We start from the raw sequence: 27,282 nt of genomic DNA, 5'->3' as shown, positions 1-27,282 counted from the left end.
CTATCGTTAATATTAAGTTTTCAATTACTTAAGTTTATCTTCCGTTAATTACCGATTACATAAAAAAAGAGATAAAATTATTTAAAACTTAAACATTTTTTGTTAATTTATGTCGTAGTATGATCATTGTTAACAATAACCTTGAATAAGGTTTTGATAGTGTGCACAACATTGAATTTGTATTTTCTAAGAATATATTATCCATATTTAACAATAAAGTCTAAATGAAGCTGACTGCATCTTAGGTTTTGTGTCCATTAAATAAATTTGTAGTTGGTTTACTTTATAGTCTGTTACATTTATAAGCGTAAGTATACAGCCTACACACGTCTGGCTAAGTAGATGCAACGACCTCATGCATAGGGTAATATGTATCAAATGATGCTGGTAACAATAGGTATACTTGAATATCTTGTTCTTGTAAGTTCAGGCTATGTTCGCGTCGACGCCCTCAAGGTCAGCGACTTCCGGACCAACCGCTAGCCTGGACAATGGTTTGCCCTCGGAGTCAACATATACACTCCCAATTCATAGATAAGTGACTTTATTTCACTTTTATACCATGTTTTAATAATTTATCTATTCCTCTGTAAATACTGCATTCAAATATTAAGTACCTATCTACTAATATAAATAGAGAGAGTGAATTTTTTATGAGAAATGTTAGCTTCGGAACCACTGAACGAATTTGAGAAATTGTTTTATTCTTTGAAAGATTGTTACAGAATAACATATTATTTATATATATATAATATATGGGTGAGTATTTTGTTAAAAGTGAAGTTAAGTATTAACTAATTCTTAGAAAGTCAATGTCTTATGGTAAATATACAGATAATTGTGCCTTTTCAACGAATTTTAAGAAGAATATTCTATATTGAAGTTTATTATGATGTCTTTACTAATAAATTAACTAATATTTCATCGACATGATTTACGTACAGTAGAAGATAATGTTTAATTGTTAATTTTTTTTAGTTATATAACTAATTCTTTTTACATTTTGTTTAATACCTATCGCTCTAGCAACGAAAAGAAATTAGGTAAATGAGTTTTTCTCGAACTTGTACCTATAATAACATTTTGTTTTGCATACAAAGGAAACAGACATAGAGACAAAGAACACGTCACTATTCTAACTAGATATTGTATAATATTACACACTATCGTATTACTCAAGTTTGCTAAGGTTAATTAAGCACATTATACAATTGTTGTCCTACAGTTGAATCAGATTCTTCTCAAATTTAATGACTGATTGTATAAACCTATATAGCATACTTTGTGAGGCACCAAAACCAACAAGACATGGCGACTCGTAGTAGAATTGACGAGGGCCACAGACCTCACTTTCACTAGTGGTGGCCGCCAGCCGCCAGCTGGCTACCTCGCCCCTTCTTCATACCCCTCATTCCCCTCTACTGCACTGCGCAATACTGCATTACATTTTTCATTCAATCACAGTGCAATCGAAACCTTTTTACAATGCTGTTATAGTTTCAAATAAAAAAAATATTATATCAACAAAGCTTCATTATAATTATAAAGTTAAATGTTCAAGATATAGGTACTCGTATCTTCTAGTTATATGGAATTACAACAGCGTACCTATAACTACCTATTACCAGCCGTAGTAGTATACAGATCAGTAAATAAATACACTATTTTACTATATTACTAATATACCTATTACTATTTAGAACAGCATACAATTACAACATAATGTAACTATTTAAAACAGTTGCACTATATCAGAAATATGAGTGAATATGAATCAACTATAAATTAATAAAAAAACAACTTGCTAAGATAATTGCAAAAGTATTTGGTCTACAGAAGCTATTTCTATGTAATCTAGAATGACAGTAGAATATTTATAATATATAAGTATTCATGATGAATATATACACAATTTATTCTGCTTCTATAGTTCACATTAGTGAGATATGGAATATAGGTATGTCTTAGTGAAAGTGGAAAGTTCTGTTGAGATGAATTTCGGATGAATATCGATTTGCTATGAATAAGTAAACATGGTTAAGTTTAAATACCTAATCTCATAATTATTTAATAAACCTGATCTAAACATGAATAATATAAAGTACCTGTTTCAAATTACGAAAGTTTTGTTATTATTTATAATGAATTAACGTGTCTGAAGCGTATCATTGGCTAATTGATATAATTTTACGACTAAATAGCTATTACATTACAATTTAAACGGATATATTAAAAGAATAAAAATTCTTTACGCACTCAAAATAAAAGTAATTCTGTTAATGTGACTCATACATACGAGGTACACATACACACAGACTCTGAAAACCTCCGCTACATAAAATACAAAAATACAATCTACACAAACTTATCCCAAAGATATACCTACATATGTTTTCGAAGCTTAATTGTTATTTATTGTAAATGGGACAAATATAATGCGCATGATCTATTAATATACTTACATGATCTTTTAATTTATGTCTGAGTTTAATAGAGTAATAAACGCACATACTAAAGAATCGTGTGCTAGAAATCATTTGAAGCGTGGTCAGTGGTCACTGCGTCGCATCTGGCTCTGGCCTCGTGATTCTAGCATAATATACATTACAAGTGTTACACGTGATTATTATCCTGTTAACATTCTTCTAGAGAGAAACTTTTCAGATTTCCGTGGATTTATCGTGTGGATGACGGGTCTAACGTTTCGCAAGACAGCAACTTCAAGCAGATTATGACACAGACACACATATAAGGTTAAGATGCTCTTTTCCGATACACTCTCTTCTCTCCTTCACATCTCATGTTGCCTTCTCTGTTTGGACAGAGACGAATCTAACGTAAGAACTTGCTAATGCAGCGAACGAACGAACTTGCAGCTTTAAACGCTTGTGTCAGTATAAAACTTCTGCGAATCTCTACAAACCTAAATCTTTCAACAGGTTGTTACTTTTGTAGCGTGATCGTTTCTTGTTAATTTAATTTGTAGGGACGTAATGTTTATCTACTTAAGATTAAGATTAAATTTCAAATTTTTTATTCAATCATCTCAAGTCTTGTTTGAATTACACTTTTTAAATTAATTGATGTTTGACGTGAGTTATATATATATAATACTTTTTATCCCGATTAGTGTATTCTTCTGGAATATGAGGTTATAAAAATTAAAACTGTTACAAACAAATAATTTGTAAATGCGTGTTGTTTTCTCTTTGCATGTCTTGCATCACTATTGCATTTTATACAATCGTTTGTAATGCCGATTACGAACTGGTAAACTTATTGATTGAGTTACGTTTTCTAAGTTAAGCATGAGCCAGCGCGAGATCTGTACAAAAAAGAGAAAGTGGGCCTTGTTGTCAGTGACATTATTAGCAGTCGTGCTACAATGTTTTACAATAGATTTATTAATAAAGTGGACTATGTCGTATTGGACTATTAAAAACAGGCTCTATACAAACCAGATTGGGCAGTTTTGGTAAAATAATGTAGGTATACTTTAAGATTTAGATGTACGAAAAAATAAACTTGATTAGTTTTGGATTTGGTAAATCTTTATTAAAGATAAATAATAAATTTTGATGGACACGTTACGTAGTATTTTTCTGTTGCAAAAAATTACATTCCAATGTAAACTTTCTTATTTTTAAGTGAGATTTCTTTGGTATTTGGTATCAATATTAAAAAATATAATAATATGGAATAATATAGTGTCATAATTTTTTTAATTTTATTTATAAAACATGCTCTACTTTTATGAAGACCAAACAACAAGACACATTTTTAAATTTATAATAAATATTACAATATTAATAACAAATAGGAATTCTAAACATTTAATGTTATTTTATGTAAAATTAAATAAGGAGTATTTAATTAACGAACTAGAGCGCAATCCTTGACGTTGCGTCTGCGTTGATGTCTTTTATAGGTCGCAGAATATACGTATTTGAAATGTTAACATTTTATTATTGTAACTACCTCGATACCTTACATCAATGCAAAAATAATTAAACCACGACATATATATCTTTACTGTCGTCAATCAGTTTGATCTGTTAAAGATATTTACCGTCACCAGAGAGAGCTAAGGTCGTGACTCGATAATCGCATTGTTTTGCCTGACACATTAATTAGTCAATTTGGGTTTAGTTTGTATTGTGTAATACATTTTGCAATAATAAGATTATGAAATTGACTAATAAATGGCGTCTGATAGGTTCTAATTTAGTATTGAATTAGAACAGGAAAATAATGGTTCATATACTATAAATAGTATAAAATTGCAAGGTAGTTTTATAAATATTTAAAACAAATAAATATTCAAACCACTTTCTTCCAGTCATACAGTGAATGAATAAGAAAATGATACTAAAGTTATATGGCATAATATACACATACTGCTGAGAATGACTAGTAGTAGTGCCTTATAGATCAATTTAAAGTTATTACGTAATTTAAACAATTGATTTCAAGTAAGAGTTATGAAAATGCGGCATAAATTTCTTTTATGCTATTACATTTAAAGTATACTTACTATAAACTATGTATGCCTATTATCAATATTAGGGTGTTGAATCTACGAATTGATTCTACAATTGTTGTGGCCTAGTTTCTCTTAAAATATACTTTATATTATATAATATTTTCGAAGTTTATTTGAAGAATTATGTTGAAATTTAAAATATTAGTGTTATTGACGCATTTCAAATCCATAACACGATGAGTAACATTAGTTAATGGTTTCATTGCGAAACCTGTCGCTCCTTAAAATACACATTTAATAATTTATTGACCTTCAAATGGCTTTGTTGCGTCAATAATATTAGGTATTATATCGAGTTTACATTAATATCTACTATAATAATATATATTAAAAAATATAGTTATCCAGATTGAATGCAAATGCAAAATGTTGTTCAGGTGCAGACCTACATGCAGAATAGAATGGTTTGGATAGGTTAATGGTTAAAATAGTTAAATATCTAGAGCATATACCATAAAACAAGTCTCATGAATACACAACATTCCTTGAATGTAATTAGGCTTTGTGTGGAATTGCACGTGAAACAGGTCGGCGCCTGCGCAACGATATTGTTATTAATTTTGTAACTTGCTCGCTGCCAATTGTAAGCACGGAAATAACCAAGGTACGCAGTGATCGCCGATTCAAGTGCGGGTTCGATGTGTATGAAGTGAGAACGACCCTCTACCGGAACCGGATGCATACGAGGCCTTAGGGCGGACATGTTGCGTTAATTTCTTGCCTCCTCAATGCTGCGTACTAATTAGTATAATTAAATTTATACTGTCTTGTACCTTTATTGTTTCTCTCATTAAAATATTTTCATTAAGATAACTTAAAGTGATCTCTTATCTGTTACTCGATAACAGTTTACAGTTATAAAAAATATATACATTGCCAGTACTCAATTGGCGCTTTGTTTCCAATTCTCACTTCTCTTATATCAATGCCGCCTCCATTCACTTTTATTTACGCTAACGAATACGAATAGACTCGAAGCGATTTAGGAAGACGTGAGAATTACTATTTTGTTGCAAATCTTTCAGAATTACAGATAACCGATACATACTACGAATTATATTATACAACCACGAAATACTTAAATGCATGCTGTATTTTACTTAAACGTGTACAAGTTTGGAACTTTCCAAAGAGAAATCGTGTCATTCGACTCTATCTGATTTCTTTTCACAGATTTGTTTGTAATATGTATATTCTATATCACGAGTATCTTAATTTAAATTAGAATTAGATTATATATAATCCAACTTATATAATGGACATTCTATTGTAGCACCCTTGCATACTTTCGCAGCTGATCGAGTACAGCCTCGAAAGCTAAAGGTCGTCACGACCGAAAATATAATAACGAACTTTAGTAACTTACTTTACAGTGGATATGGTGGTACAGTAAATCCTTGCAATGTTTATCACTTCACAGTATTGTAATATGTATCAGTATGGTGCACCCGCGGGACTGTATCGCTGCGCATGGTGCGCGCGCTCGTGCGGTCAGGGCGGTCGCCGCGCGCTCACTGGTTGACTGTACGCCGCATTTCATACTGTGCGTACGTACAACCAGATTCCGCAACATAACATGTACGAAATTTATTTAGCCGACTGTACAGTCGTATATAGTAAATTTTCAGTCAACAATTTATCAAATAGAATAAGATTCCATAACGGAACACGTAAGAATTTTATTTAGCGGACTGTGCAGTCGTAGGTAGGCATTGGATGATTTCCAATAGTCGCGTGTTCGATTCCTCGCATGGTAAAAAACAAACATTTGTATTCATTAGTATGATTGCTTATATCGGTCTAGATGTTTTCTATATATAAATAAATTGTGTATGTATTTACAAAAAAATATCTATGTATTTGTTGTCTGGTACTCATAACACAACCTCTACTTAACTTGGTACCAGATGGCGCTGTATGAATTGTCCTGAGATATTTTATATTACATAAAATATACATAGAAAGCAACTAGATCAATGCAGATCAACAGGTATAGATACTAACTACTAATATAAATGTTTGTATCGAGGTGACATCGAACCTATGACAATTGCATGCTTAGGCGGTGTGTCGTCGTATTGTTTCTTCACACTTCTTCTGGCTGACGTCACGTTTTTACTTTAAGTTACCAATTCCATGCCAGTATTTCTTTTGCTGTATAAATTCGGTTTAATAAATAGGATTCTTTTTATTTAATGTTTATAAATAAGCATAGGTTTCATCTATGTCTGCCCTCAAACAGTTTGCATTATAAGGTATGTTTTGTATATAAAAGATGAATAAGCAGAATTTTTTCTCTACAACTTTTAATTAAAACCATTTTTTCATATTTCTTACAGTTATCGAGTTATTTTGAGAAAAGGCGTTTTTCAATCCTTTTAATTATTTTCATCCCTATCCCGTTAACTTAAATTAAAATTTCCTTCTGGATATTATTTTCACATATTTGCGGAGTTATTTTTATATATTGTGCCAATACTGGTCACATCATGTTTAATTAATAATTTTACTGGACTATTGTAACCTTGCTTAGATTGTGACAAGTGACATATCCATGGTAATATTATAAAGAGATAAAGTTGTGACGTTGTAGGGTTATATAAAATTCTTTTAGTTACATAGCTGATTTATCGAGTAAAGCTATATGCTACATAACATTATGCTACGGCCAATAGGAGCCGAGCTGCAATAAAAAATATTGTACAAACGGGGAAAATAAGACTCATGACGGAGTTGGACGTGTCAGCTAGTGTTATATATTTTTAAGCCATTTATAAAAAAAAATAGCGTATCTAAGCAGATAAACCGAAGTACAAACGGGTGAAATCATATTGTGGAATCACTCACTATAACGCTCTATAAGGAACACTACCATATTACTGCAACTTAAAGCACATTTAAATCAATTCTTGTTCGGGTTTTCCTAGTATGACATATCGGAATGTTAATTATACTAGATTCACTGTATACATACCTAAGAGTTCGTATAGTGATATTCACGTTATTAAATTATGTATATAAAAATTACTGGTGTATGTACATATATATATAAGGAGTATTATTCAATTATACTATTTGTTCTTTATATATGCTACAAGATGTCGTATTAGATTATAAAGTTATTACGATATTTAAAAATTGAAACCTTTCATTATTATATAACTATAATAATAAGCCTGGACAATTCATATAGAGCCATCTAAGAACACGATACCACACTATTTATAGAAATGTTTAAATACATTTTTTTATACAAATAAATATATAGAATATAAAATCATAAGGCTTTAAGTATTGAAAATTATTACATTAAACTGATATTTAATTTGATGAATTGAAATGTATTTCTCTTTTGCGATATTTGTTAACTTAATGAAATTTGATATATCATAAAAGGCACGTAGAAAACCCGTAAGGTTAAAACCTTTGAAGAAGTTAAATCGGAAATAAATATAAACAAATTATTTACTTACATTTATTAAGCATAACGTTATATTAGAAATAAAATATAAATACAACTTATAAAACATTAAATTTTACATTTATCAACTAGCAAAATGGTTTAAATATTTTAAAGCTGAATTTAAATTAATGTTTATTACAATGCTAATGTAATAATAAAGATTATGTAACTATAATTAAACAATATAAAACTAATATATATCGTGTATAAAATAATGTATAAATATCTACATATATTATTATGTAAGATTGAAACGAACTACACTGGCCCTGGAGGGTGTGTTGGCGGGTCCGTCAGAAGTGGTGCCTCCGTGGACGGAAACATCAGATTCGTCGTCGCTGTCCTGTAGTGCTGAAGGCTGGTAACTTTCGTTCACGTACACTCCAGATGCGTGGCCGGGAATACCCTATACAATGCACAGTGATCAAAATAAATCAGTGACATTGTGACACACTACCTATTTACTATTTAATTTTGATACATTAAAACAGAATAGAAGAGAATATTCTCTATTTATAAAATTTAAATTAAAATGAGGAAAATGTATTTATTATCGATATTGTTAGTTATTTACTTTCAGGAAAGGCATTGAACTCGATACAATGAAAGGAAATTGTGAATATATTATTTATTTATATTCATGTTCATATATCTATATCCACGCCGCATCTCTTGCGGTATTGGCAGTAGGAGGATCCCTATCCCTATACCTACATATGTACTAAACAAAACTGCATCAACTGTAGTAAGATTAAAAGAAGAATTAAAAAATAAAATTATTAAAAGATTTTCATTCAAATTACTACACGGCCTTTATCCCGCTATGATACGCGCTTATAATATATAATAGCATATGTTATTCCATAACTATGTACCTTCATAATTTTTTAGTCGAGTAATTGATGTGTTTATTTAGTTTTAAATTACAATCGAAAATATAAAATCTTTCCGTTTTATAATATTGCTGTAAAAAAAAGCACAGCTTCTTTTACAACATAGGAGACAAACGAGCTTGCGGCTCACCTGATGGTAAGTGATTATCGCGGCCCATGAGCACCCGCAACACTAGGGGATTGCAAGTGCGTTACCGGCATTTTAAGAAGGAATAAGCTCTTTTCTTAAAGGTTTCAATTTCGTATCGGTTCGAAACAATCATTCTGGGAGGAGATTCTAACAAGCTTCTCGAAACTTAATAAATTTGCCAACAAAACTTGTCTCATTTAATATACTATTATTTCCAAAGAAAATAGTTACACTATAAGTATTATATTAAACTATTTTTGTAAAAATATATTTAAGCATTTGTATACACACCGAAGTTCCAGGAATGCCATAACGGAAAGCGGAAGATCTTGGATCGATCTGAAGTAGTTGTGAGCGGCGTCTTTCAAGCGCTACTGATTCCCTTCTTGCCTTTAATGCGCGTAAAGTGTCTCGGCGTTCCGTGAAATCACTGCCCAACCAAGGCAGAGAGGGTAGTGACGCTGTAAATAAACAAATAATAATAAATAAACAACCGCGGACAATTAACACAGCGCCATCTAGTCCAGCAATAAGCAGAGCTTGTGTTGAGGGTACTAGTTAACTGATATAAATACTTAGATATTTTTTACATACATAATATAGAAAACATCCAAACCTATACAAAAAATCATATTCATGAATACAAATGTTTGAATCATATTTGTGCTATGCAACATATTTTTTTCTCTTTAGGCTAAGATATAAAATATTGCTGTTACCGGGATCTGCGTTTTCCAACATTGTGATCCTTCTCTTGAAATTAGTATCCAGATTGAAAACGTCATGCTTGGAAACCCTACTATTTTCCAATTGCAGGATCGTCCTCCTACGCGACACGTCTCCTTCGTCTACACCAGCACTTTCCAAACCGGTAAGATCTGCCTTTGCCAAGCTCTTTACCATATTTACAGCATCTTTTTCAATTTTAGCGTGATGGGTGACTTCGTCGGGCTTTAGAAATTGTACAAACAAATATGTTAGGTTGAACAGTTTAAATTCTCAGCGGCTCGATAGATAGATCGTATATATTATACTGTATTAATCCGTATTTTATATGTGGATTAATACGGAATAATGTAACTCATTGTTTTAACGGGAGAGTAAGTTTAGAAACTATTTTTTTATGTATTAAATTTTGTACTCATTATTTCTAATGTATTATTCGTTTATAAACATAAGTGCGTGAATCTGACTATTTATTTTCATGTATTATCTATTACAATTGTACGCATGTTTTTTTTTCTAAGTCAATTGTGTCCTTTTATTTATAATATTATTGTATAATAAAGTATTACAAACAAACAAACAATTTTGTAATCCTATAGTTTAATATGGATGATAACTTCAGTTTGAAAAGAACTAATAAATTTTTGTAGTGCTTCTTTTAAAATTAGTCTGTTAATTCTCATATTGATAAGCAATGTTATTGTATGTCTCAATAGACATACAATATAATTGTTTATCAATAGTACCTATCGACTATCTTGTTATGATGAGATTACCATCGTCATATTTTGTGCACAAAAAAAAAAATAAACGACTATCTTCATAATTTTCTGAATATGAATAATAATTGTGAAAACTTACTTTTTTAAGGCAGAACCAATTGAGATGAACAGTGGACAGTAAGTGTGCAAGAGTACCAAGACGATGCAACATCATGGCTGTGAATTGTATCAACATCACTGATCCGAAGAATATTAAAAACAACGATCCAATTGGTTCCAACATCAAATATTCTTGATTAACAATTACCTACGGGATACAATAGGTTTAAACATTTACAACAACAAAAAATGATTTGAAGTATTTAATAATAATGATGTTTGATCATTATGTTTATCAAACATCATTATTATTAAATTTTATAGTCAGTTTATATATGCTATTATCATACAATGCACAGCAGACAGACAGAAAGAATATTTTACCCAAGACAGTCATTGTGCATAATAGTACGCAATCATGCTCTCTATTGCTTTACTCATAGCAATAGTAAAGCAATAGAGAGGTCAAATTATAAATAAGAATACTGGACACAGCGGCATCTAGTTCCAAGCTAAAAATCTATTATGGTTACTAGACAACTGATAGAAATTTTTAAATACATTTTGTAAATACACACATAATGTACATAAAAACACATATAATTAACATCTCGTAAGATACGAGAATCGAACCCGCGATCATCGAAAGTAGAGCAGTGTGCTAAACCATTAGACCACCGACTTCAATAAAAAATTATGATGTTTGAAATAAGCAACATTAAAAACTACATTCATTGGTCTATTGATTTTGCAATTGTTCCACATAATAAATATAAGAAATGTACAATGAATGTACATATTTTAATATTAAAATTTATCACTAAGTTTACTGGAATGATGGTGTTAAATTTAATCGTAGTTATATATAAAGAGTTACTCAGATATTACTCACAACATTAATATCCGAAACGTATGAAATGAACGCACTCTGTCCCAGGGGCCACTTGATGTGCAACTGATCTTTGTTAAGCTGTAGCAAGAAGATAGTCAATACGAACAATGCGTTTAACATAAGGAACGCGAATACAGTTGTGTCCCTCAAGTTTTTCAGGTCATTTTTAATACGCTCCTGTAAAAAAACATTAAATTATTAACGTAATATTATTATTATTACTATTACTACTATTATTACTATTTCACACAGCGCCAACTAGTCGGAAACTAAGCAGAGCTTGTGTTATGGATACTAGACAACTGATAAAATATATTTTTTGTAAATACATATAAAATACACATAGAAAACACCCAGACGGATACAAACAATTACACAAATCTATCAATATTATATATAATAATATAATATTGATAGATATATATATAATATATATATATATATATAATATAATATTGAGAGAAAAAAACTATGAAAAACAGAAAATAAATTGCTTATAATAACCCCAGACTAAGCAATAAAAGGCACACGGTCTGCATTTGTTATGATGTTACCATTGCTAATAAATTGCACAGACTATGTGGACCTTTACGAGTGTATACAGTTATTATTTAATACATAAAAAGTACCTGTTCGTCTTTGTCTTCATCGATGGGTCTCAAGTAGGCGTCTATTAAATCCTTCCAGAATTCAATCTCAGCTGTTAACAAGAAATCCACTTCACCCTTCTGCAGTTCTGTGTCCTCAATCCAGTTAAAGTTTACGAGATCGTCTCTTTCTTCCTAAATGTACCAATATTATATTACAAATCAACGTTTTATTCATATAATAATACAATACCTAATAATTTTCTCCATTAAATTTTGAAAATATAATTTTGACCTTTCGGATACATCCTCCAGTCATCTGTTAGCATATTTAGAATATAAAACTATTTCGGTATTATTGTCGTAAGATATAAGATAAAATATTATATAATTATATATATTTAAAGTAATACTCAAATTCAACCGTGGTTCTAAATTTTAACTTATATAAATAATTGAAAGTGTTGTATTCTAATTATACAAATATATAAATTTTATTTTATACTTGTACTGATTTAATATTTCGCCCCAAAATATTATTAATTTTAATGGCTTAAAATAAAAAAATACACTCTATTACATACTACTAATGTGTGTGTGTGTGTGTAAAAGTGTACATACTGTAGGTATTTCAGCAGAGATATCACTGTGTTCATACTCTGGCACTATGGAAAGTCGCTCCCCGCGAAGACCTATGGACGACGGGCGACTGTTCACAGTTGGTTCTGTCACTTCAACAACATCCCTGTAATATATATATATATATGTATTATAATACGCCATCTAGTCCCAAGCTAAGTAGAGCTTGTGTTATGAGTACTAGAGAACTGATAGAGAATATTTATATACATATTTTATGTAAATACATACATACTATACATAGAAAACCATTTACCTTGAGAAAATCCCTCGATAATAGATATTTTCATATGTCTTCCACGTAAAAATAATGTATATATACTATAATAAAATGTAACTGAACATTTTATTATAGTATATATACATTATTATAATCTATTATACACCAGTTTCATACTATATGTATAGTAAGTATATCATAATTACATCCATAAGATAATTATTATTATGCTAAATTACCATACAGTTGTTAGTTTTTTAAATTTCTTCCTAATTTTATTTTATTAATAATACTATAAACGCGGAAGTTTGTGAATATAGATGGATAGATGGATGTTTGTTACTCTTATACGCAAAAACTACTGAACGCATTTGATACATCAGAATAACAAGCTATAAATTTCATGCGGGTGTAACCGCAGGCAGAGCTAGTTAGATAATAATTTACAGAGGAATTTAAAAGGATTAAGTAGGCTTTCTAAACAACCTCCCTCAAAGATTTTTTTCACGAAGATATTAACTACAAAATTTAAGTTTTCTCTATTATTAAAATAGATTATTATTCAACAAAACAAAATTTATTGGCTTACAGTTGCAGTATAAATGTAAATACTGCAACTGTAAGCCAATAAATTTTGTTTGTAATGTATTTATAGTTATTATAATTAATTTTAATACTGTGCTTTCGGGATATGAATCATACAAATGAATGTGATCTAATTACGTACAATTTCTTCAATTTATTTTCGATCTTCTCCAAAGCGTTATGTATTTGCAACAAATGGAGGTCCTCTTTATGGTCCTTAGGATTAGTACAACACATGCACTTAAACAATCCAGACACGCCACACTCTAATGAACCATCCTTTTCTTCAGATTTTCCAAAGAACTTTAATATACTGTTAGCGTCCATAGTGTTCTTTGCTGCTTCAACTTCGTTCTTTTCTTGTTCTAATTCCTAAAATATAGAACAATCAAAGGTATATAACATACAAATTAAGATATATTATTAGTATAATTGAAATATAAGTGACTTATACAAAGTTTACATATTGATTTATTAAACTGTCCTTGAAATAAAAAATACTATACTATACATTATGAAAATTATTAATTGGACGTCAGAATCAATAAGACAGCTTGAATTTTAATAATTATATATTAAATTGTAATTATTAAAGACTTAGATTCGTCCTAAGCTTCATGAAATTTAGTACAAAAATATTGTATCACACATAACCCATTGTCATTCCAGAGTTGGTTAAATACGGATCTCTCCTCATACTAGGAGGGATTGATTTACAATGCGGTTTGATACAGGATATTATTTGGAGTAGTCCTTCTCTTGGATTAATATATTTATGCTTTGTTTCCCTTATCATCTTTTACCATAAGATGAAATGGACGACCGATTATATTCTTACTCAATCACATCATAGACAACGATATCTTTAGGCAATACTTACATTAAAAATACCATCAAATACAAAAGTTATTTTTTTTATTAAATATAAAAACTATATACTTACTTTAATAGATTTCTTCTGTGGTACTTCCCGAGTGCCCCAGGAGACGTTGTTTAAATTACACAATGAGTAGATAATCAGTAACATGTACATACTGGGGATTGTTATGTAGTATATGCCCAAATAAAGCAAACAGGACATCTCTTGAGGGTGCATTAAAGCCGTTATGAAGAAAGAACCAAATATAACTACGGTGAATATACTAGACGGGGCAAGCCAACCGTCCTCTATTATTTGCAATACTATACCCACAATCACCATCATCATTACCATTGCGTATGCACATGTTATTATGTTTGCGAAGGTTATCTGAAATGTATAATGCATTGTATAATTTTATATATCAAAGGCGTATATAATTATTGTATAATTTATTAGATAACACATCATTTTATTAAAATAATCTATTAATTATTTTCTTTATAACAGAAAAGTTCTTTCACTATCGTACATGGAACATGGAAGGACAGTGATTGTTAGTAATGAGGATAGTGACCGTATTCCTAACGATATACCATGGTAGATTGAAGTCGATGTAGTCCCCCTGGAAACCATCGTGGTTAATCTCGGGTAAATTTGTTACGATGGGTTAACTAACCAGACTTTATCCTTATCCTATCATAATGCGTATACCACCAGCAGGCGAGTGTATACCGTTCGTGCAGCACCAAATAATTATTAATAATTGTCCAAATATATATATATATATATACATACATATATATACGTAATAGCTTATTAACATAATTACAGTAATAGTTTATTTACCTGTGTCTCTGATTTGCATGTCATACATACGAAGATAAATATGCCTATTGGAATTAGGTTAAGTAGGAGTGCATATATGTTGCTCATTCCTGTGATGGCGTTCATAGCTCCAATCATCATAAGGAAGATAGTCCCCGGACCCAGCACTGTGCCCACCATTAACAACATCTGATAAAAAAAATCTGTATTAATTTTAATGGTGATACTGTCCTACCAACTTCGACTATGATGACCGCTTCAAGAACACCCACGCATGATCACTTGTATGGTTAGCATATCCTAATTAAGTATATTAAGAGTTGGCAATGCGCATGTACACCCCTGGTGTTTCAGGTATCTTTCACAACCGTTTGCCATCAGAAAAAATTAAAAATAAACTACTGTAACTCGTTTATTCTCTGAGAAAGTATAATATAAAATAAAAATAAAATATATTGTGAAAAATTAATATTTTTAAAGTAATATTTGCTGGAAGTTTGCAGGCGAAAGAATAAAGTATTCAAGAAGGAAAAAATAACATACCTGATAGAGAACGTATAGCGTAGAAATATTGTCGTTGACTTTCACCGTATGCTTGGAGTCTACGAGAAGATCCAGTATATTGGCCATTGTGGAGGGCACCCAGCGACGGCGCTGGTTATAGAACTCATCGAAGCGCTCCGGACAGTGAGTGTAAGAATCGGATGCGGCCGAATATTCCACGCGGTACCCACGCTGCAGCAGCAGAGTACACAACCAACGGTCTTCACCTGCACCACACCAACAATAGCACATATTAAACTAACTAAATGCAACTTTTATTGCTAAACATTTATTAATAAATTTATTCCTTAAAATCGATGTCTTCTTTCTTATTGAATTTTATTATTGTACAATAATAATTAATAGAAAAATATAAATATAATGTACGTACATATGTAAACTTAGCTAACTTTCCCTTCAAGAAAGTTTTGTTTCAATTAAATGATGTGTGATATAATAAGATTTTAGTATATATTATAGACTTCACAAGTTCTAAACCTTGCTTAGTTACTTGTCGGTTCCATTTCATTATTCCGAAAATTTGGCTTGCTATTAAAATCTAGCCATCGAACATAATAATTCGTATATAAGAACTAACGAAGTCAATATATTATCCTAAGTTATAAGAAAAGAATTAATAGTTTATGTCGGTTAAGTCAATAGCCAAGGAATATATCATAATATTGAACTAGACTGTGATTTCACATTTATGTTTTTGATGAGATATATTATTACTAACTTCATTAGGAATAATGTCGTAATTTTTAAAAAAACTACACTACAACCTCACTAACGCGTAGAATAAAAACATATTATATAATAAATATATACATACATATAATAAAACATAAAAATATATAAATGCACGTTACCTTGGTCATATTGCACATAATGGCGAGCTTCGTGCGAAGTTAAAGTATACTTTCTCATCACGTTGTCATCCATAAGGGCTTTACCTCTAAACAGTGAGAAACACCCGGGACTGCACAGTACACAACCAATCATGTGTTCAGTTGCTTTTTGTAGCCAATGTCCAATGGCATATTCGAATTTTTGATACCAAGCCATAAAACCTGAAAGTAAAACAATCTTCACATTAAACATAATTTTTAGACCAATCAATAATAGGCTAAGCCTATTATTAACAAACTACCCAGTTTAGGGAGAGTTTTAGAGAAAAAATATTTTACAAAAAAGACTGAAATCTTATTATTAATATTATAAATGCGAAAGTTCGTGAGTATGGATGTACTTTTGTTACTCTTTCACGCAAAAAAATTACTGACGCGCATACGATTTACGAATTTGATTGCATTTAAAAACTTTACAGTAATATAGCTTATACATCAGAATAACACGCAAGTTAAGAGCAACACGTTAAAGAGTTAAAGAGCAACAAGCAAGTTTCTTACTCGTTCTTCTTGTGATGAGACAGCTTTCCGAATAAGCGGTAGATTAAAAAAATGTAATGATTATTCAAATTCAATTCAATGTAGTGCTTCAATGTAAGTTTATTTGAATAAATGATTTTATATTCTATTCTAATAACATATACATATAGACTATAAATTTCCGGGAGAAACCGCGGGCACAGTTAGTTATTTTATATAATTGTGAATTTAGAAGTAAAAAAAAGTTAAAGTGGTTTGCTTACTCGTATGTGCTCTCGGGAAACGACTAAGTTAAGATAGTTTAACACTATTCTCACTCACCAGACCCTACTGGATGGATACGTCCACATGCTGCCCCTAGATTTTTGTCTTTCTTCATCAGATCGATTAGTAATGTAACAGCGGACGGCTGGAAGTCAATGTCGCCGTCTAGCGCAAGCAAGTATGTATGCTCCGAAATTACTTCTTTGCGTTTCACGGATATTGGAAGATCCATTAAACGATGTCCCAAGAAGTAGTACATGTACATCACCTGTAACAACATATTAATTAATTATCACAAGTAAATCATAATAGAAGCAGAGTACCGCCAGGTTAACGCTGCTGGCCTAAAAATTGCAGAAATTATTGTTTTCCGAATTTCCAAACTTCTGTCTCTTAGCATTCTTGAATAAAGTATTTTAGAAAGGAAGACTAATAAAGAGAAAATGAACATTTTAAACATGGTGTTTTTAAGATTAGATATCTATCTATATAATTCAGGAATCAAAATGTATATCCGACTCTTAATTGCTTAGAACCAGAACCCCAAAGACTCCGGTTTTTCGTTGTTTTACGCCAAAAAAGTGAAAGGCCTCTTAAACAAATTCAAATACCAATATTTTAATGTTTCATTGTAGTTCTCAGATAATTTATTTCGGTTCCAAATAATACTTATAATTCAATTGAAAGATATCAAATAATAATACTATCAAAAACTCTGGAATTAAAATTATTGTGGACAGAACTTATAATAAAAATGCATAAAATTTTAAAAAATCAATTAAATCAAATATATTTTATTTAAAACTATTTTCCAATAACGGATATCACCGTTATTAATAAAAAATAATCTAAATAACTATTATGGACTTATCCTTGCCACGTAAAGTAACAATAATATGGCTACAAAAATGTGGGCAAGTTGCATTCAAGGCAATAGGGCTGTAGCCCATTTGATATTACTGTCATGAATATTATTAAGTAAATATTATATTTTATGCTTAGAATAAAAATTACCTGTGACCATCGCTTCCTGTGCCTGATTTTTGATTTGTCTTTCAAATGACAAATCAGCTTATTTTTTCCGGGTAGCGTCCAAACTAGTCGACCGCCGTATGGCGTAGGGAACTTCTTTGGCGGTCTCAGCCGCACGTTAGTGGTGTGCACCTCTGAGGCAGCTTCATCGATCGTATTCACCAAACATTTTACGAAAGAGTTCACAACACTTTCATTGTTATTAGATAATTCGAACGCGTCATCCATGAATATATGAGCTAAAATTAAAAACATTTATTATCAATATTAAAAAAGTCAGATTTTTGGTACAGCTCTATCTTTTTAAGCTATACGGAGAAATTATCTTATTAGATTTAAAAACTATAAAGGCAGCACTAAGTTTTTTCAATATCAATAGATATTATGTATTTGAAGTATCAAAAAACTTGGACAAACTTAAGCAGGATAAACCTTAGGTCTGCCGTAAGGTTTCTCCTGCTTAAGTTAAGAAAATTGATCGCGAAAAGCTTAACTTACTGGCACACTAGTACGTTCCCAATATTCATCGAAAAAAAATCTGATAGTACACTGATCACAAAAGTCAAAACAGTTGTGACTTTTTTGGGGAAGCTAATGTACAAATAAAATGCAAATATTAGGGGTTAAAGTTCACGATTTGTACTGACAAGTTGAAACTCGTTTTTTCTAAGATTGAAGTAATCCTATAAAGTCAACTAGGCACATATACTATACTAACCTTCCATTTCATAATAATCGCTGTTATGTATGGCCCAGTACTTGCGTGCGACACGTTGAGAACATTGGTCCTCGTCCAGTCTAAATATAGACTTCAAGAATTCCATCATTTCTTCTTTTGTCTCGTGCCACATTGTTGCACATATGTATATTCTTAGAATAAAAAAATAACAATAAAAATTATAGAAATAATTAACTGAAATGTGAATGACAAAATGAATTAATATTAGAAAGTAGTACTCTTCGCCCACAAGCTTAGTCTTCATTCCTGAGATACCTTCACAATAAGTACCAAATGCCTGAGTGAGATCGTAACAGACAGTAATGGTTCACCTTTTTGATGCATAACTAAAGTGAAAACATATTACGCGTTCTTCCACTACAGAGGATTGGGACTTTACGTTGTGGAATCACCTTCCAGTAATGTTATTTCCTAACCGATACGATAATGATTTCTTCAAGATTTTTTCTTGAAGAAATCAATATCGTATCGTATCGGACTACCCTTCTTAAAAGAAGGTTACGCAATTGTAGTTCTCCAGTTGTTGCGGGTGCTCATGGACATTGTAAAATTGTTGTAAAAATAATTTAAAATTACCATTGATTGGAAAGAACAGTATTTAATTTTATCTCTACCTCTCCTTTAACAGGTCCAGGAAAATTAAAAAAGACTTCGTAGTAAAATTTTATTACCTTGTGATGCTGTCTGATGGTCTGACATAATCTTTGTTTCCGTCATTGTCAGTTTCATCAATGTCTTCTTTCAAATCATTTTCAAGGTTCTGAAAATGTACATTTTGCACTAATCTTATTAACTCTAATTAATAAGTACTTTGTCGCAATGAATGTCGAAAAATATAGATCAAGGTGGATTCCGCTATACCTACCTAGATTTAGGAATTATGATAACATAAGAATTTAGCGATAAAATTATATTGCACAAATTAATAAACACCTACTTATCGCAAATGCATGATTCAGATAAAGAAGTAGATATTTTGTATAATACTATGTTGTATTTTGAACTAACTTTAAAAGGGGATCCCAATATGTCTGTATAATTTGATACATTTGTTACATAATATTAAAATAATAGGATCAGTATAAAATTTGCAATTACAAACCATAAAACTCTATTATACAAATATTCTTGCAATTTTATACATAAGAATGTTCATTGGCACATAAAAGAGAAAAAGACCGGGAGGAAGGAAAAGAGGGAGGGATCTGAAGTGTGGTAACCTTAGCAAATTTATTTCTGAAAGGTCGAACTTATTGATTGAAAACATTCACTATTCTTAGATCTAAAAAATAACTACATTGGTTATTTACCTCATACTGTATTTCTGTGTCCTCTTCTTTAGTTCTGTTTAAAAGTAGAGATTGGTCAATTAAGGGTCCACTGTACCAAGGCTTCCAGAACAATTTATCAGTGGCAGCTAGACGCTCACAACGAGGTTGCCACGCATGGACACATATCCACGCCTGAGATATTAACCAGAGAAGCCAGATCCACGTCATTTCACGTCCTACATAATCTTTTAGTGTGTACACTGAAATAAGCAAATACTATTTATATATCTATGCAAGAAATATAACTTTAGAAAAATAAACCTTAACTAAGATAAGCTTAGTTATTTCAGCAGCCAAGCAACTTCCTTTGTAAGATGTATTTCAGTTGAAGGGTGAAAAAATGTAGTGATATTACAGGATTGCGAGACATTTAGTTCTCCAGAGTGGCAACGCACGAGTGGTGCCACGGATCACATGACCGTCGTGGTGCTGTTCATGTATATACATATAAGAATCAATTACCACTTTCAGGTGGCCCGTTTGTCGTTCCAATAACATTAAAAAATTTATAATATTGCTAAATATATCAAAGATACAAAAACTAACCTGGTGGAATTTCGAAGAACAAATAATCTGGTATAGTGTTATGAAATGCGCAAGGATTTGAATTTCTCAAACCACATAACACTATGAGAATATTAATGGCAACTGGTCCTACGAGACTTAAGGCGAATGTAAAACTGAAAGCCTGTATTAAAATTTTGCAGGCATATTTAGCGCTGGCGAAGCAGAAGTAAGCGATGGTAACTTGGATTAAAGCGACCCACAACGACGAGTAATGTGAAGCGGGCAGATCGTAGGTGCCTCCGGTCAAATCATATACCAGGTCCCGGTCACTAGTTATGTCCTGAATGACGTGGTACTATAAAATAAAAAAAATATGACTTAGACTAAATATATATTAATAGACTAAAATCCCAGGGGTGCCAAACATTAATTGTTTTCTGGTGATAAAATGTGCATGATTGACTAATACTAGTATTCACTATGATCGTATGCTTACCCGCTAGTTTATAAAGTTTAAATATTTTAAATACCAAACTGATAAAAGCGTTTATTTTGATATACGATTAAATTTAGTACATTAAAATACACGATAATGCCTTCTCGCCCATACTTAGAGCGACGTTACAGTTCGTAAATTAGCGCGTAAGTACCTATACAATCATAGTAGGTATACTAACACTATTTAATCAAATAAAACATTTAGTTAGAAAAGAAGTGACTTTTCCAAGGCAAGGGATATTGCTCTATTATACATAATTAAGTAGGTAGCTTAGAGTATACACAGAAAATGACTATTTTGTTTATTTCTTTGTATTGTGATATTGATAAGATAATAAGAATTAACATGTTAACATGTCGGGAAATTATACTATTTACAGATTACATCTAATTATCTATCAGTCTAATGTACACGATATAACTGACGCCTTCGGGCGTCAACCTATTACATAAGATATTTTCGATTTTATTTTACTTTTTCTATGTCCTCAACTACTAAACATTATACGAGATGGTATATCACTGAAATCAATAAATCTATAAACATCATCAAGCATGTCACTACAAAAAATAAAATTAATATCATATTACGTTTCTAATATTACCCACATAAATCATGAAAGAGACATGAATCCTAAAAATGGTTGATGTGATTTTCATTGCTAAATGTAAGCATTATGTGTTATTTTTTTTTTCAATTTTCCTTATAAAAAGAAAGACAGAAAGTAATTATAAATTTGATTTCACTTGATGACACACCATATCTAATCTATCGATCAGATGTGACGCATTTCAATTATATCTTTAAATATATTCATACTACCTACAACCTATTTATTGTTTAAATACATAGATATAATTAAGAAAATCATATGTGTAAATGTAAATATACATTTACGTAGGTAAATGTATTATTTGTAAATTTTAATGTAGTGGCAAATGCACCATAGTGCCAAGCCAAAAATCAAAATGTTTAACGGTATTCAGATCTGATGATCTTAATTAGAGATATTGGAACATCTATATATTTCAGACCGACCTTTCACAGACATGTCATATCATATATGTTTATATTAAAATATGCAATAGTAACGCTAATACAAACTAGTATTAGTACTATTCGTATACATCAGTAGAAACAGAGAGTTAATATATATATATATATATGTATACATATATTGATATGGACGTAAATTATTATTTTCTCATTACATTATTAATATTATTACTACTAGCACATGCATAATAATCGTTAAATGGTAATAATAACTTAAAAATTGTATGGAAGATCAATCTTACCTCATGAACAGTGTAATTACGTGCGGAAAATGCATCAGAACAAGAAGTGAAAAATGATAAGGGGTCGTCTTTTTGTACATGCAGCGATAGCATGATACACCCCATAAATACTATTATTTTCCACAGTGACAGAATACGCTGAGTGTAGTATCGCGTACTTTTAAGTTCCTTTGAAAATTTGTACAGTTGTCGAAATACGGCTGCAAATAAGTATTGGGCCATGTAAATTTTAATTGCCAATTGATCTATCCGAGTTGGAAATATCGATTAAGCCCAGTAAGTTTAACCATTTTATAATGTTGGTATCAAAAATTAAAATCTATACTAATATTAAAAAAAAATTAAGCTTATGAATGTATATTCAGGTTAATCTCCAGTGCTACTGTGATCCGATTTTGGAAATTCTTTTCCTGTTTAATAATCAATTTATAGGCCAATTATTTATTTAGTTACACAAATAATATTGATTCACTATTAGAAGACTTTTTTATTGCAGCTTCTTCTGAAAAATAGTGCAAAAACGCAAATATGTGACGCAGCAATTACGCGAATCAACTAACATTCGATAAAATAAATTACCTGGTGTATCTTTATCAGGCGTTGATATAAAATTTTCCCACCAGCCGAGTGATATGAATATGCAAGCCATAGGTGTCCACCAGAGAACAGAGGTCCCGTCTAGAAGGGGCCACACGAAGAACGCAGTGACCTGCGCCGACACAGCGAAGATGTCCAAGGCCAACTTCATGGAATATCGTGAATCTGATCGGTCCCTTGTCGCAGCGTTAAGGATACCAGGTACTATACACATAGCGTTCATCAGCATTGCTCCTTTAACTACATCTAATTCCGGCAAAATGAAAAGCACCAGAATAGCTATGCCTATTGTATACAAAGTCTCTGTAATAAAAGCCTGTAATCAAAATAACGATAGCATTGAGGTGCGGCGTAGCAAAGTTTAAAAATAGAAATATAAATTTTTATTTAATTTACATCTATTTAGTTACTTAAGTAACAATAAATTAGATATAAATTGTTTAGTTTATTTGTATCATAATTCATACTTACTACAAAAAATACCAAAATTGTAGGCTTTCGTGAAGTTTTGAAAAAACACACTCTAATAGATCTGAGAAAAATTCCAAACTCCGGTGCACCAAATACGATGAGGGCAGCCCACAGCCATGTTATGCGCTCTTCTAATGTGTGAACGGTAAGAAACTGCTGGCCGGGTACTATCACAAAATAATATTAATATAGTCAGTATAGTTTTATACGAGACATTAATAAATACACTAATTATACATTTTTTTTTAATTAAATAAAATAATTAACCTGAGTAGATATAATAATATAAATAGACACTACAAAATGCTTACCTAAAACTTTATTACAATGATTGATATTCCTATCCTTTTTTAATTGAGACGTGACAAATAACAATGTTCCTTTCGCAATCATTGCTGAGCCGAGTACCGCAATAAACACCAATATGTAGGCGAGGACCTTCAGTATCTTTACACTGAGTTCGACCCATTCTGCAGTAGCTTGCGAACCACTTTCTTTTTTTACGGGAATTTCTCGGAACAGATTCCATCCTTTGGTTTCTTGAGCAGTGCGTTGGCTGTAATTAATATTAACAACTCATTATTACATAATTCTTATATTTATAATTTCAAATGACAATTAATAATAAAACAAATCTTAATAGATTGAAATGGCTTGGCTGAGGCTTATGTCGAGCAGTAACTGACTATGATAATGATGAATTACAATGTGTTAATCAAAACAGTTCCAAGTGTCTTTACAATAATAGTAGTCGAAGCAACATACGGCTGATGGACGGACAGATAGACAGCTAGACATTTAGTCTAACGATATAGCTATCTACCTGTCAAGTAGGTATTATTTGGATTGCCACAGATAGTCTGCACAATATACATATATATAATTATATATATGTTTGTGTCCTTAATCTATTCATTTATCGGTACATTATTTATCACCGATGTAACATTGTACAGTTATAGTTGAGTAATAAAATGGTAAATAAAACGAAATTCTTTCCACCTTATTTAACTAAGACAACCTCTAATGAATTTAATAAAAATATAACTTTAAATAAAGATCAAAACAATTTAATATATAGGTAATTAAATATGTGAAAATAACTAAAAAAGCGACTTAATTAATTAGCTGCCAAATTGTCTGTCGGTAGTCGGTACCTATATCTAAGTATAGTGCTGTAAAGTGAATGGAACTCACCTACGATTGGCCAAGGACATAGTAAGTAATTGGCTATTATAGTGTATAATACCTGGGGAAACACTGATGTATCAGATAGTTTGCCAAGATCATCCAATATCGACCTCGTCGAATATATCATCCGCATTTGCCAATGCGAATGATTAAAACAAAGATCAAATGACAAAACGTAATGGCCATAAAAAGAAGTGGTGACATAAGGAATCAAATTAGGTAAAACATGTTGATTCTTAATAAACTTAGATATTCTATTAAAATTTACTTAATTAATGCCAACAAAAAGCATAACTTGTACATGGTTTTTTGTATATCAATGCTATTATTAGTATTAATCTACATTCTATATTTAATGGAAAATGTTCACATGGTCTGTATCCTCTAAATCCTTATATATCGATAATATTGTTTGTTATATCTTTATCATTGATATGAGTAAAATCGCTTGCGCAACGGTTTACAGTTCTTTTTAAATATGTACAGGAGGGAATGGTATGGTTAGTAAAGTGAACTGGGGAACCCATTGCTAGCAATGTACCATGTCAGGTTGACCTCCACGATGGTTTCCCGTGGAAACCATGGTGATACGTTCCTTATAATTTGTCACAATGGGATAACTGAGCTGACTTCATGTTCATCTTGTCATCCTCCATTGATAACCCGCCAGCTAACACGTGGAAAGAGTAGGTGTAACATTGCATTATCATTAATTAAAAAATATAGGTACATACCTACCCAAGCTTTTTAATATGGTTACTATCCTAATACTTATTGATACATCAGTATGAAGATAGTAGTATAGTGGGATGTCCATTTAACTTAATAGAATATACCAAATCATTAATATATCATTAACTAGCTGTGCCCGCGGTTTCACATGTATAAGCTATATTACTGTAGAATTTCATCAAAATCCGTTCAGTACTTTTTGCATGAAAGAGCAAGTAACAAACATCTATCTATCCAACCTCACAAACTTTCGCGTTTATAATATTAGTAAGATACGAAGCTGTCGTTACATCGTACATTTCACCACAACCAAGGCAAAACACATATATATAATATAAAAATCTTACTCAGGTTCATCGGTGTCATCATACAACGGTGTGTATTCTTCATCGGAATCATCACTGTCATTCTGCACTGTTTTGAAATCCGATGTAGTGGTATTCATCTTCTAAATTTCTGCAAGTAAATAATAAATGTTAGCCAATACACGGTTTATTTCTCTAAATGTCTGAGTACTTAGACAATACTAAATAGTCCGCTATAAAATTATACCCATTCTTTCTAATATGGTGTAAAATATACTTCAGTATGAAAATAACGTTACTTAAATATATAAATCATAATAGTTACCTACATAGGTAATTAGGTCGCCGATGTCGTTCGTATAATTAAATTGCACTTGTTTCGTAGATTACGGTACAGGAAAAACCGTGTAGGTATCTATATATATATCACCTAAGTTCATAATTTGAGATCTTATATTAATCTTTTCACATAACTCTTCTTGTTCTGTACATAATAGAGTAAACCTGGACAATTCACACAGCACCATGTTGACCCATGCAAGCCAGGGTTTGTGTTATGTTATACAAAACAATTGATAGAAATACTTTGATGCAATCTCTTTGTAAATACATACATAATATACAAAATAAAACTCCCAGACCAACACAACCATACTCCTGAATACAAATGGTTGGCTTCGTGCAAGGAATTGAACCCGCGACCATCCCAAGTGATGTGCTAAATTACTAGACCACCTAGGCCATCGAATATACAGACAGAGTGCCTGCAGCTTCATAGGCGTGTCTTGTACTCCATATAACTTATACCTTTGTATAAGACCCCCTCTATTGATGATGATCAAATGACAATTATAAATAAATCATCTTTACATTATATATTATTAATTAATTACCACCTACAATAATTCATTAAATTGTAGGTGGCATATTGAAAATTATCACAAAATTAATTATTAATAAAAGTTTAACACAGAAACAGTTATCGCCTCGTCACGACTTTACGATTTTATTATATCAAAAGATTTTACTCTTGTAAATAATGTAGAGATTCTTACCTCAATAAAATGCTTTGGCAAAACACAAATCATAACTGCACTCACTTGACCAGGTAGAAATTGTCTGAATATAAAACAAAAAAAAATTGTAACGTTTTTGACGTGCAACCTAACTTCACTATTGACTAAATAAAAATATTT

At 31.2% G+C, this 27,282-nt stretch overlaps 2 protein-coding genes across 3 annotated transcripts in view; both read right to left on the bottom strand.

Annotated features, from left to right (window-relative positions):
• Positions 1–6,058, bottom strand: part of LOC131853558 (chitin synthase chs-2) — a 37,655-nt gene extending 31,597 nt beyond the window's left edge. For both annotated transcript variants that reach the window (XM_059204480.1, XM_059204481.1), the window contains exon 1: positions 5,910–6,058. The gene's annotated coding sequence lies outside the window, so the exon portion shown is untranslated. The remainder of the gene's footprint in view (positions 1–5,909) is intronic.
• A 2,048-nt stretch (positions 6,059–8,106) lies between these two features.
• LOC131853628 (chitin synthase chs-2-like) lies at positions 8,107–26,469 on the bottom strand. Its single transcript, XM_059204596.1, has 24 exons — positions 26,416–26,469; positions 26,129–26,237; positions 24,170–24,414; positions 23,859–24,025; positions 23,370–23,703; positions 22,791–22,990; positions 21,033–21,348; positions 20,466–20,686; positions 19,827–19,915; positions 19,135–19,286; positions 18,399–18,655; positions 17,442–17,652; positions 16,602–16,802; positions 15,730–15,956; positions 15,208–15,375; positions 14,443–14,748; positions 13,642–13,871; positions 12,677–12,800; positions 12,098–12,250; positions 11,469–11,645; positions 10,617–10,784; positions 9,749–9,980; positions 9,321–9,490; positions 8,107–8,412 (listed from the first exon to the last, which is right to left on the bottom strand). Exons 2-24 carry the CDS (start codon positions 26,224–26,226, stop codon positions 8,245–8,247), a joined length of 4,614 nt encoding a protein of 1,537 aa, XP_059060579.1. The 5' UTR covers positions 26,227–26,237; positions 26,416–26,469; the 3' UTR covers positions 8,107–8,244.
• Positions 26,470–27,282: the final 813 nt, after the last annotated feature.

Source organism: Achroia grisella, unplaced genomic scaffold, assembly GCF_030625045.1.
Source record: "Achroia grisella isolate CSIRO2021 unplaced genomic scaffold, CSIRO_AGI_Agris_v1 utg903, whole genome shotgun sequence".
Taxonomy (NCBI): domain Eukaryota; kingdom Metazoa; phylum Arthropoda; class Insecta; order Lepidoptera; family Pyralidae; genus Achroia; species Achroia grisella.
The sequence above is the reverse complement of the archived record's forward strand: the minus strand, read 5'-3'. Positions and strand labels throughout refer to the sequence as shown.